Below are 12,114 nucleotides of genomic sequence, written 5' to 3' on the forward strand. Positions count from 1 at the left end.
ACGGCCCAGGGCAGGACAAGCCTTCCTTCTCTGGGTTATTTCAGCCCCCATTGTTTAAATCATTGTTAAACATGGCCAAGACCACCCCCACCACTCAGGCCTGTGCGGCGGTGGGACTGGATTCCACGGACCGGTTCTTTGCTGAACAGGTTCAGGAGCAGGATGTTATTCCCCTTCCTAAACTATTTTTAGATGTAGTGCAGAGACAGTGGATGCAGCCTGCCGCGATCCCACCTCCCAGCAATGGCGACAGAAAGCTATGTAGCTCAACCTCGGAGGTAGATGGAATTCTTCAGTTCCCTACTGTAGACCCCCTCCCCCCAATTGCCACTTTGGCCTCCCCAGCCCTGGCACCATCCAAACTGTCGGAAGGCCTCCCCCTTTCGTCAGCCCCGCGAACCTTTTCAAGGGGGAGGACCGCAAAGCCGAATTGATGATATGCAAGACGCACCAGTTGCCCCAGAGGATATGCAGCTGCACCAGGATATCAACAAACTGGTCGCAGCACTGGAATATTCCTCTGACGCTACTCTTAACGTGACTAAATTTGCATCTCGAGCTATAGCATCCAATGTCACATCCCACCTCCTATGGCTCCACCATTGGCAGGCGGATGTAAAATCTAAATGGCGCTTAGCTTCAACTCCATTCAAGGGTGGGGCCCTGTTTGGTGCTGCCTTCGATCCCATTTTAATAGAGACAAGGGACAAGTGCAAGGTGCTTCCATCCACCAACAGGCGTTCCGATAGGAGGCACCAGCCTTACTTCAGGAGGCAGCCATTTCGGGCCACAGATTCTGGGTTCACAGCAGCACCTTATGTTCCCCAGTGCAACCGGCCATACACACAGGGACAGGACCGTTCTCAGGACCGATCAGGGGCCTGGAACAGAAATAGACAACAGAATCAGCAACAATCGCAGGCTCGGCGGCCATTTCGTGGCACCAACAACCAATCCTTTCGCCGGTATAGGTGACTCCCAAAGGGATGGGCCTATTGGCGGGCAATTGTCAGCCTTCGCAAACCAATGGGCAGAAACCATCTCGGACGCAAGGGTCGTTCAAACAGTGAGGCTAGGCCTCAGTCTAGAGTTTCTCTTCATCCCCCCCGAGACGTTTCATCAAGTGCCCCGTCCCCAGGTGTCAGGTGAAACAGGGTCTCATGAACCAGGAGATCCAACACCTGTTATCCATCGACGCCATAGAACCAGTTCCCAAGGGACAGCAAAGGGTTCTATTCGAGTCCCCAAGTCCTCGGGAGGATGGAGAGCCATCCTAGATTTAAAGCGACTCAACCTTTACATCAAATACCAAAGATTCAAGATGCTGTCCCTCAAGAGGCCTACCTGCATGTGCCAATACATGCAGCACACAGAAAATTCCTGCAGTTCCAGTTTGCGGGCCACCACTTTCAATACAAGGCCCTACCATTCTGCCTTTCGGCAGCCCCGCGAACCTTTACCAAGCTACTGGCAGCAATAGCCGCGTGTCTTCGCTCCCTACTGGTCAGAGTAAATTGCTATCTCGACGACGTCTTGATCCTCTCGTCATTACGATCCCAGGCAGTTCGAGATCTTCAGACGACTGTCAACACCTTGCAGCGCCACAGCTTTGTGCTGAATTCCCCAAAAAGCCACCTTCAGCCGACGATGAGACTTGTTGCATCTCGGGACTCTCATAAACTCCGACACATGCGAGGTGGCATTATCTCTGGAACGACGCAGCAGCATCCAGTCGCTGGTGAGTCACATTCAAGGTCAGAAGTCCTTACCACTGGCGGTACTTTCCCAACTTCTGGGAAAAATGATTTCGCGTATAGACGTTGTTCCCTGGGCACGATTCCATGCTCGTCCCCTCCAGTGGTTCCTTCTTCCGTTTCAGAGGGCGCACAACAGCCACTCTCAATCCAGGGTGCAAATTCCACCCAAGGTGTCCACGTCGCTCCATTGGTGGAAGACTCCCAACCTGCTCCGGGGGTCTCTATTCAAGGAGCCGGAGCGCATTGTAGTGATAACAGACACGAGCCTGTACGGGTGGGGAGCACATTCCCTCGATCAGTAGCCCTAGGGTTAGGGTGGTCCTTGGCTTGGATCTGGCATTCCTCCCCAAGGTCAACTCGTGATTTCACCGGGCGCAGGAGATCATCCTCCCGGACCTTTGTCCGTGGCCTGCACACCCGAGGGAGAGGCAATGGCACCGTCTTGACGTTCGCAGGGCACTTCGTCATTATGTGAAACGCACAGCTTCATTGAGAAGGTCGGAAGCCTTATTCGTTTCTTTTCAGCCAGCAATCATGGGACAGAAAGTGTCCTCCAAACACCATTGGACGATGGCTGAAAGCATGCATTGCCCTTGCGTATGAGAGCCAATCCAGGCCTGTGCCCAGACGCATCACTCCTCATTGCACCAGGAGCGCGACTACTTCGGCAGCCTGGGCCACGCAAGCCTCAGTTGAGGAAATTTGCAGGGCGGCGACCTGGTCATCGCCGTCGCCCTTCATCAGACACTATAAATTGGATGTGTTTGCTTCGGCAGAGGCCTCATTTGGGCAACGAGTCCATCAGAGGGTCCTAACAGCTTCTCAGGCCCCCCGACTAGCCTAGCTCCCGCCCTTGAGATTCATTGCTTTGGCATGTCCCATGCTTGGATTCTCCAAGCAGCGCACAGGAAAACGACCGTTGACTTACCTGAACGGTCCTTCTATGTGCATTTACATCTGAACTGACTAAAAACTACATCCCTTAGTCTGGCTGAGCCTTTGTACAAAACTCAACCCTTCCAGTCAGAGGAGGCGTGGTCAACAATTACATAACTCAGTCTCTAGGCTAATGGACAAAGTTAACCCATGCTTGGATTCTCCTCGCAGCGCACATAGAAGGACCATTCAGGTAAGTCAACGGTCGTTTCATGATTATTGCTTAATAATCCCATTGTAATCAATGAGATTACACAGTGAAATAACTTGGGCTGTTCATGGTAGCTATTAAAGTTAAGTTCATAGATTGCTGGTGTGTTAACTCTCAAATCGAAGTTGCCGGGAAAACCATAATGTTTTGGCGCTCCCATCTCTTTTCCTCTTTTGACAGTAAAATTTCTAAAAGCTCATATGAGTGGTTTTTTAATCGCAGATCTGGTTTCCCCAAAGCATACAGTGCAAGCTTGATTTTGCCGCTTACTAATAATGGTCTGTGGAATGGCTTATTGTCCTGTCTGCTGCAATGCCAGTAAGTTGCTTGGAGGAGCAAAATGTTTTCGTCTTCCAGAGAGGGACAGAATTTATATAAAATTAAGAAATCTCCTAACAATTAGAACAATTAATCAGTGCTCTGAGACTGGAGATTTTCAAGAAAAGGTTACACAACCGTTTTTTCCAGAATGATGGGGTCTTGAAATAGAATGATACACGGGGTTGTAATAGAAGACCTCCAGAGTCCCTTCCAACCTCTGGTATTGTGCATATAAAGTTGTGTATCATCTTTAATGTTATTGCCTGATTCTGTCTGGCTTGATTGGAATCGCTATCTCCTCTCCGTTCAGATTCCTGCTTCCTGGACAAGAACCAGCTTCTCCGTTCTGGCAGTGCTCCTCTGAAGGAATCTGGCACAGGAAGTGGCTTTGGTGCAAAACGCCGAGAACGACCCCGCAAGCAAGATATTCTGCAGCAGGTAAGCAGGTGGTTTTTTTTTTCCATCCTAGTGCAAAATTGAGGGAAAGAGATATATATTTGGCTTAAACACTTAGGGATAACTTAGGTACCTTTTTCCCCACCTCTCCCAGGAGCCCCTGAGCTTTCCCAGTGGACCAGGTTTTGCACCCTCCAAAGAAGAGACACCAGGGGAGCCTCTCAGCAGGAGTGTGCCAGTGTCAGAAGGGTTAGCCCCACAGATCTGGAACCGTCTGAATTCTAGTAAGTTATTTGATTGAAGGAAAGGAAAAGAGGGGAGGGTTGAGATTGAATTAAAGTGTACACAGGCAGCTCTAGCAATGACAGACAATCCTTTGGCACCAAAGCAAACCTGATCATACCAGCTAAAGGTGTGTGTGTATAGGTGTGGGGTTATTTATTTATTTTAATGTCCATTTTGTCAGCTGTTCTTTGAGCATTTTGGATAGATGTTTGGCAAGGAACAGGCAGGGAGTGTTGGCAGCCCCCAGGGCATCAGATATCTGGCAAAATTCATGTGGGTTGAAAATAGACACTTCTTAAGAGCTGGAACAAGTCTTCAATTTGGATAGGGTTGAGCTTTGAAGGCCTCCTACTTAGAAGTCGTAGAGAAGCTCCACACAATTGCCCTTGTACTTCATTCAATCAGACTCCTCTCGGAAAAGCTACCGTCCTGCCTCTGTAGAACCTTGGATTGACCCACTGAATGCCTTTGAAGAGGTTGCGAGTACAGAGGTGAGAGAGCTGGTGTGTGTCTCTGCTTTGGAGGGGGTGGGGGGGAGCATGTCCATGAGAGAGCGGAACCGATGTTAACAAGTGAGGAAGACTTTGTTTTGGGCTTCCTTTGAACCCCGAACTTCTCCTAACCTGAATCCCATTGGCCTCTCTCTTTCAGATGAGCCTGTCTGACAGTGGCGTGGACCTTAGCAGTGACTCCCAGGTCTCCTCGGCCACTTGTAGCCAACGCAGCTCTCCCGATGGGGGTCTGAAAGCCACACCAGATGCTGCCACCAAGCGGGGTGGGGCCATTGGCAAAAGTAAGGATGACACTTTGGCCACTGATCCAGAAGGAACGGACGCTAAGGAACAAAGGAGGAGGCCGCCACCAACTAGAGAGTCCAGTTTGCTGAAGGACAAGAAGGTACAATGTTTATTCTTGGGTAGCTGCAAATGGTTGGTGCTTCCCTCTTTGTTCTGTCTCTTGCGATCTTGATGGCTTCTGACAAAGAGTTATATTTGTAAACGTTCTGCCATCTAGGTCTTAAATGTGTGTGTTCTTCTGACACAATCAGTTAAGCTACGCTTATTGGGCTTGGAAGACTCTTGTCACTATTTTTTACTCTCTTGTTATAGTTAACCCCAGTTAGGGCTCAAATCTTTGGAGTCAGATGGTTCTACCTGTCAGGGGAAAAAACGAATGACGAGCATAGCTGCTCTTAATAACAATGGGAACAGACAGCACAGCACAAAAGTCTCCCTTTAGGATTCAGAGGTTTATTAGAACTTAAAGCATAGCAAACGTAAAGCCTTTGCTATTAAGGTATTCTTTTGACCGAGGCTTCCCAAGAGCATGAAGCAAACTCCTGTTCCCAACAAAAAACCCTCTTATTAATTGACTGTGAATTCTGCTCATTCACATCCAACAAAATCTTTCAAGGGAGGATTTACAGTCACAGACCTTATCTGGCATAGAGAGCTGCCAGACCGATATCTGCAAAACTTGGCAAGGAGTCTCGGAGAGTCACAAACCAATTAAGCGAACTAATTGTCTCCTGCAAACTCCACTCCCCTTTCGCTCCTCTTTTATTTCCTTTGGGAGGGGCCATTCATCATCCACCTGTGGCCTTACTCCCAGGTCGACCCCTGTTCTTTAGCTATTCCCTTCGACTGGCAACTCTGCGCATGCGCATGCTGGGAACAGGCTCCAGCTGTTCGTCTGCCCCACTGATGTCCACTGAACTCTGAAGGCAGCTGATAACTGTCAGACGGCCTTGGCCCCCTCTCTGCCTCCGAGGCAGAGCCCTCATCAGAGCCTTCCCCAGACTCCAGGACTGGCCCCTGTTCCTCCCCAACCTCCTCACTGTCCGAATCTGCTACCAGCTCCACTAGCCACTGGCAGGCCACGATAGGTACCTACATCACATTGCAATGAGTGTCAATCAGACAAGCCGTCAAAAGGGACCGGCTGAGACTAATTGGCAACCTCCCATTATTCACCCGCATCTTTTATACCTTAAAATCACAAATCGTACGACTTTCGGAATCTGTTCATATTGTCATAGCAACCGTCAGTTGGCCCCGTTTCCAATCATGAGCTTGCAACATTGTTCTCTTGCTAACCACACACCTTTGCTGCTTTATTGTGTGATAACAGAAGGTGATCTTGCAAGTCCCTAGATCCCAAGCTACATAGGTCGAAGCCAGCACTTCGAATTGTACCCGGAATCCTCTTTTTTTATATACAGGGCCTGAAGCAAAAGTATAATTGGGCGTTTTTCAGCAATTACGTTTTCTGGGGTGGCTTCATTGCAGCTATCTAGTCAAGTGACATGATTTGTTGTGGCCCGCCAGTGCCAGCAGAGCTGGCAGCGGATTTGGACAGTGAGGAGGTTGGGGAGGAACATGGGCAGTCCTGGAGTCTGGGGAAGGCTCTGATGAGGGCTCTGTGTCGGAGGCAGAGGGGGGGCCAGAGCTGTAGGCCAGTTATCAGCTGCCTGCAGAGTCAGAGATCAGTGAGGCAGACGAACAGCTGGAGCCTGTTCCCAATGTGCACATACGCAGTTGCCAGACAAAGGGAACAGCTAAGGAACCAAGGTCTACTTGGGAGTAAGGCCACATGTGGATGGTGAATAGGGAATAATAGAGGAGCGAAAAGGGAGTTGAGTTTGCAGGAGACAATTAGTTCATTCCTGAATTCTTGCCTACTATTGCGGCATCTGAAAGATATCGGCCTGGCCACTCTCCAAGCCTGATAAAGGTCGGTAATGTGAACTACCTTGAAAGGCTGCGGGAGAAGAAAGACTTTGTTGGAGAGGAATTCACTGTCAATCAAATAAAAGGGGTTTATCAGGATGAGGCCTGGGCTTTTTGCTGCTGGGGAAGCCTCAGTCAGAACATGATTCATTGCTATGAGATTCTTGCAGTCCAGCTAAGTAGGACCTTTGAATAGGGTGCTCAGCCCCATGCATCCTTCCGCATTCCTCTTAGGAACTTTTTTCTAGTTTTGCAAATTGCTGGACATCCCCTCACACCTGTCAGGCCCACCAACGTGTCCTGCCATTCTGTTATAAGTGGGGTGGGAGGGAGAGTCTTGCTGGCCTTTTTAACTTGCTTTTTGTTTTTTGCTGTAACTGCTTGGGAAATAGGGAGGGGGAGCGCCTTCGGAGACAGAATTAGGGAGTGGGGGGAGCATCTTTGGGGTTTCAGCCTGACTCCAAGGCCATCATGCCCTGAGGGGGAGCTGTTATCTCCTCACACCTCAGAGACTCTCCAAACAACCTTTCCTGGACTGATGGGGGGAGTGGGAGGGGAAGTTGATGTTGGGCTTGGGGAAAGGAAAGAATGTTGTTTGCTTTGCCTGGGCTTTTTCTAATTTCGCCTTATTCTCCTGCAGTCGCTTCTCTCTCGGCAAAAAAGTTCTTTTGAGTCAGCTGAATGGATTAAGAGTCTTGCTTGCTGAGAGGCAGCTCCTTACAACACCTCTTTGTGCCTTTGTCTTTGCATTCTCAAGGATAGAAGCATCTTCCTAGATAAACACGAAAGCGATATGATGCTTAGTGTATAACGGTGGAGACTGTCTGTTGCTCTTACCAAATATTTGCAGCCCTGAAGTAAGACTTACTTCAGGTTTACTTGAAAGGAGCATTTTACAAGTGTTCCGTTCCCATCTGGCTCTCCAACCTGCCAGCTCTCCTCCCCTTCAAGATCCTCCGTCCAGGCTTCGAGAAAGACGATCTTAGGAAGCTGGTCTGCCAGACGACGGAGGTGTGATCCCTTCTTCTGTGCGCTGCTTGGGGGATCCAAGCATGGGTTAACTTTGTCCCTTAGCCTAGAGACTGAGTTATGCAATTGTTGACCATGCCTCCTCTGACTGGGGTAGTTCAGTTTTTTAACTCAGTCCAGCCTAAAGAGACATAAACATTTATCTCTGAGCATCGGAAATTTCATAGGATAATCTGTCCTTGATCTTTTTATATATATATATATATTTTTTTATTTATTTTTCTTTAAAAAAAGACAAAACAACACATACAGAACAAGAGCAGGGAAGTTAAAAAAAAACACAATTTCATCAAGCATGTCGTTTGGTTACAAGTTTATGTGCAGTGGTTTTTACAATTAAGGATACGATCACTAATTATCCATTAAACATAGTTAAATATTTCATTGAGCATTGTGTGTTCAAATTACCATTAGTATTCTTTCTTTTGTGACAACCCTTGTTTCTTTACATCCATAATTATCTACTAGGTAATAATAAGTCTTTATAAAATTATATCACCATTCTCTAAAAGATAAGAATAAGGATTAAGTCAAAGGAAAAAAAACCTCATTACTTCATATAAGACATTTCTACTTTCCATTAGCCATGGCTAATGGCTAATCTGTCCTTGATCTTGTTGAAGCCAGTTTCTGCCTTCATCATTTTTTCCAGTAGAGAGGGAAGGCGTGGAGATCATGGTGCCTTCATTTGAAGTGAGGGGCAGCTGTGTGCCCCTTGAGTAACTTATGAGGAGAATGCAGGTAGTCCTTGGACTTACAGCACCTCATTTAATGACCACAGTTACAGTGGCACTGAAAAAAAGTGACTTAGGACCGTTTTTCAGCTTAGGAATGCTGTAGCATCCCCACCGTCACCCGATCAAAATTCAAATGCTTGGCAACCGACTCACATTTACAACTGTTGCAATGTCGTGTGATCCCCTTTTGCGACCTGCCGACAAACAAAGTCATCGGGAAAGACAAGTTTGCTTAACAACCCTTTACTAACTTATCAACTGCGGTGATTCGCTTAACAGCTGTAGCAAGAAGGTTGTAAGACAGGCAAAACTCACAACAGTCTCTTAGCAACAGAAATGTTGGGCTCAGTTAAGGGTCATAAACGGAGGATTACCTGGGGCCTTTGTCCAAATTGCCTACGTTGCTTGACGGCTTGAAAACAGCGCCTGTTCGCTGAACGGGGAGGATAGCTTGCAATTTGCGAGACCTGCTAAGGTTAGAAAGGTTTGACTCATGAGCTTCCTCCCTTCTCCTCTGCAACAGGTGAGCAGCTCCCCGGAGCCCCTGCCCCGAGACCACCCTCCCCCAGGCGCTATTGGCACTGAGCGCTCCCAGCGGGCAGAGAAGGCCAAGGAGAGCACGGAAGGCCTGGGCGTTCTGAAGGCTGAACAGAGCCCCCAGCTGGACTCCCCAGGAGCCTGCCCACCCATCCAATTCGGTGCCAGCGATAAGGTAAGCGTGACCGTTGGGAGCACCTGGTTCACCTGCCTCCCAGGTTTGCCGTAGGCTAACTCTTTGCAAACTCTGAGCCAGAGAAGCCCTGGGCTCAGACCTCGACTGGGGACTTTGGCCTTTCAGAACGCTGACCTTCGCTTCATTGGGAATGAAGTCCCCAAAGCAGGTGAAGAGCTGCACCAGGCCCTCACCAAAGGGGTAAGTGGGGGTAGCAGCCTATGCTGCCGTCAGAGATGAGAGCAGCTCCACGGGACTTAACAAGCAGCTTTCTCCCTGATGTATAGCTTGAATTAGATTGCGAAAGGTCTGTGTTTGAGTCCGCATACGTAGCGATGGAATAAAACAAGTCCAATTGGTTTGAGTGAGAAGGAATTGGAGAGTTGGACTGTGACCATCTGCCTCCCAACAGCTTCTCCGTCTGCTCTCTCCACAGCTGGCCTCTGCTCCCCGAGAGTGGGAGCTGCTTCCCCCAGCCCCTCCCGGCCACAGGGCATCCCCCGAGATGCCTCCCAGTCGTTCCTTCGAGCCCCGATCTTTCCCGGGAGCTCCAGCTGTCGCCGCCTCTTCCTGTTTGCATGGTTTCCCAGCAGACACTCCCATGTTCTCAGGTAGGGAAGGGGATTTGGTTGGTTTGGGGGACGGACGGGACTCTCGAGTGGCTCAAAAGCAGATTGGCGCCTAATGGTGTTTCTCTCCCCAGGTGAGAGGGGCCAGGGGCCACGGCTGTACCCGGAGCTGTTTTATGGGAACCAGGTAGCCATCTTGGCAGGTGGGAGGCAGAAGAGGGAGATGCTTTCCTGGAACAGAAAGTGTGGGCTTGGGGCACTGGGCAGAGACCAGTTAAAATGATGCATGCTGTTCAGGGTGGGCCGGGGATGAGGGCATCTGCGTTGGCTTCCTGCGTCCTTGTCCTCTGACGGAGTTTTATCCGTCCTCTTGTCTGTAGGTCCCCAACGCCCAGCTCGAGTCTCAGCTCCACAGCGCAGGTGGGGGCAGCAACTACCGTCCGAACACCCCCTCTGTTCACTCGTACAGGTAACAAGGCCGGTGTGGGGGAGCGGACGATAGGTTGATCCTGGTTGGGGACGGAGGCAAGGTCCCTCCTTGTTGGGGACCCGGAGGTCCCAAACGCAGCTGTTGGCGCCCATCTGAGCCGGAGTCTTGCTTCCTAGGTCCCAGCACCTGTACCTCCAGCCCAGCCCGGCCCCTGCTTCTCCAGCTCAGACGGCAGCGGGCACAGTGCTTCCGAGCTCAGCCTTGCTCTCGGGGATGGCCTTGAAAGGACAGTATGTGGAAATAGCTGCTCTGCATGCGGCCGACCTGCCCAAACTTCCGGCTACGGGCATGCTGTACCAGGCACCGCCTCCCTCCTTCATCTACAGCTCAGCCTTCTGTGGAAGCCAATTGGCTCCTGAACAGGCCTTGCTTCAGGTACTGGGAAAGTAATGCAAGATGACAAGTGGCCCTCCACTTATAACTATCCCTTACGACTGGAAAAATGTGTTGTTGTTAAGTGAGGCATCGTGTGTGACTACACCCGATTTTGCGATCTTTTTGCTAGGGTCCTTAAGCAACACGGCAATATGACCTGCACTTGCAGTCTTCCCTACCAGCTTCCCCTTTGACTTTCCTTGTCAGAAGCTGACTGGAAAGGTTGAGAAACGGCAATCCCGTGACCGCAGAACACCGCAACTGTCACAAACGCAAGACAGTTGCCAAGCACTCAGGTCATAAAACACTTGTGCTGTGATTGTAACTGCAAGGACCGAGTGTAAGTCACTTAGTGTGACTTCCATATCTTGTCACATGTAAGTCATTGTAAGTCACTTTGTTGTTAGTCACGAAGTCGTGTCTGACCCATGGCGACCCCATGGACAACGTTTCTCCAGGCCTTCCTGTCCTCTACCATCCTCTGGAGTCCATTTAAGCTTGGTGACTCCATCCAGCCACCTCATTCTCTGCAGTCCCCTTCTTCTTTTGCCCTCCATCTTTCCCAGCATCAGGCTCTTCTCCAGTGAGTCCTTCCTTCTCATTGGTTGGCCAAAGTATTTGAGTTTCATCTTCAGGATCTGGCCTTCTAAAGAGCAGTCAGGGTTGATCTCCTCTAGGACTGACCGGTTTGATTGCCTTGCAGTCCAAGGGACTCGCAGGAGTCTCCTCCAGCACCAGAGTTCAAAAGGCCTCCATTCTTTGACGCTCAGCCTTCCTTTATAGAACAACTTTCGCAGCCATACATTGCAACTGGGAAAACAATAGCCTTGACTATATGCATTTTTGTTGGCAGAGTGATATCTCTGCTTTTCAGTATGCTGTCTAGATTTGCCATAGCTTTCCCCCTAGTAAGTCCCCAGCAGTACCGCATTTTTCGGAGTGTAAGACGCACTGTTTTCCCTCAAAAAGGCTGAAAATCTGGGTGCATCTTATACACCGAATACACCATTTTTTGCCTCCCGAAACCCTGCTCCCTTCACCAAAATGGCCGTGCATAGCTTGTAGGAAGCTTTTAGAGAGCTCCTGGGGGCTGGGGAGGGCAGAAATGAGTGAAAAACGGCCCGTTTTTTGCTCAATTTTACACAAACGCCCCCAGCCCCCAGGAGCACTCTATAAGCTTCCTAAAGACTATCCATGCCCTTTTTTTAATGGAAAATGGGCCTGGGAGGTTTGCAGAGTGCAAAAACTTTTTTTTTATTTGCCTCTTCAAAACCTTGGTGCGCCTTATACTCCGAAAAATACGGTAAGTCACTACCGTAACTCAAAACAAAAATTTCTAGAGCTGTAATCGTACTAAACAAATGGTTGTACATTGAGGGCTGCCAGTAATGGACATCGAACAGAGAAGAGCAGGTGAAATTACTGAAGAAAGAGAGTTTTTAACAGTGAACTGGAATTCCAAAGGTAAACCAGACTGGGACAGAGTCTCCCTCCTGAAACCAACTATGTACCTATCAAGGCAGACTTTTGAGTTAGAGAGGCGTTTTGGCCAGCACTTTCTCAGGGA

The 12,114-nt window shown here is 49.3% G+C and overlaps 1 protein-coding gene across 5 annotated transcripts in view; it reads left to right on the plus strand.

Annotated features, from left to right (window-relative positions):
• Positions 1 to 12,114, plus strand: part of PRRC2A (proline rich coiled-coil 2A) — a 66,088-nt gene that overhangs the window by 48,250 nt on the left and 5,724 nt on the right. For 3 of the 5 annotated variants that reach the window (XM_081934266.1, XM_081934267.1, XM_081934268.1), the window contains exons 18-27: positions 3,536 to 3,663; positions 3,776 to 3,905; positions 4,312 to 4,397; positions 4,558 to 4,803; positions 8,925 to 9,113; positions 9,240 to 9,314; positions 9,550 to 9,724; positions 9,817 to 9,869; positions 10,063 to 10,151; positions 10,289 to 10,547. In XM_081934266.1, the coding sequence (XP_081790392.1) occupies positions 3,536 to 3,663; positions 3,776 to 3,905; positions 4,312 to 4,397; positions 4,558 to 4,803; positions 8,925 to 9,113; positions 9,240 to 9,314; positions 9,550 to 9,724; positions 9,817 to 9,869; positions 10,063 to 10,151; positions 10,289 to 10,547 (1,430 nt within the window). The remainder of the gene's footprint in view (positions 1 to 3,535; positions 3,664 to 3,775; positions 3,906 to 4,311; positions 4,398 to 4,557; positions 4,804 to 8,924; positions 9,114 to 9,239; positions 9,315 to 9,549; positions 9,725 to 9,816; positions 9,870 to 10,062; positions 10,152 to 10,288; positions 10,548 to 12,114) is intronic. The other 2 variants (XM_081934269.1, XM_081934270.1) reach the window with 2 other exon arrangements.

Source organism: Natrix helvetica, assembly GCF_964273705.1.
Source record: "Natrix helvetica genome assembly, chromosome: 1".
In the NCBI taxonomy this organism is placed as follows: domain Eukaryota; kingdom Metazoa; phylum Chordata; class Lepidosauria; order Squamata; family Natricidae; genus Natrix; species Natrix helvetica.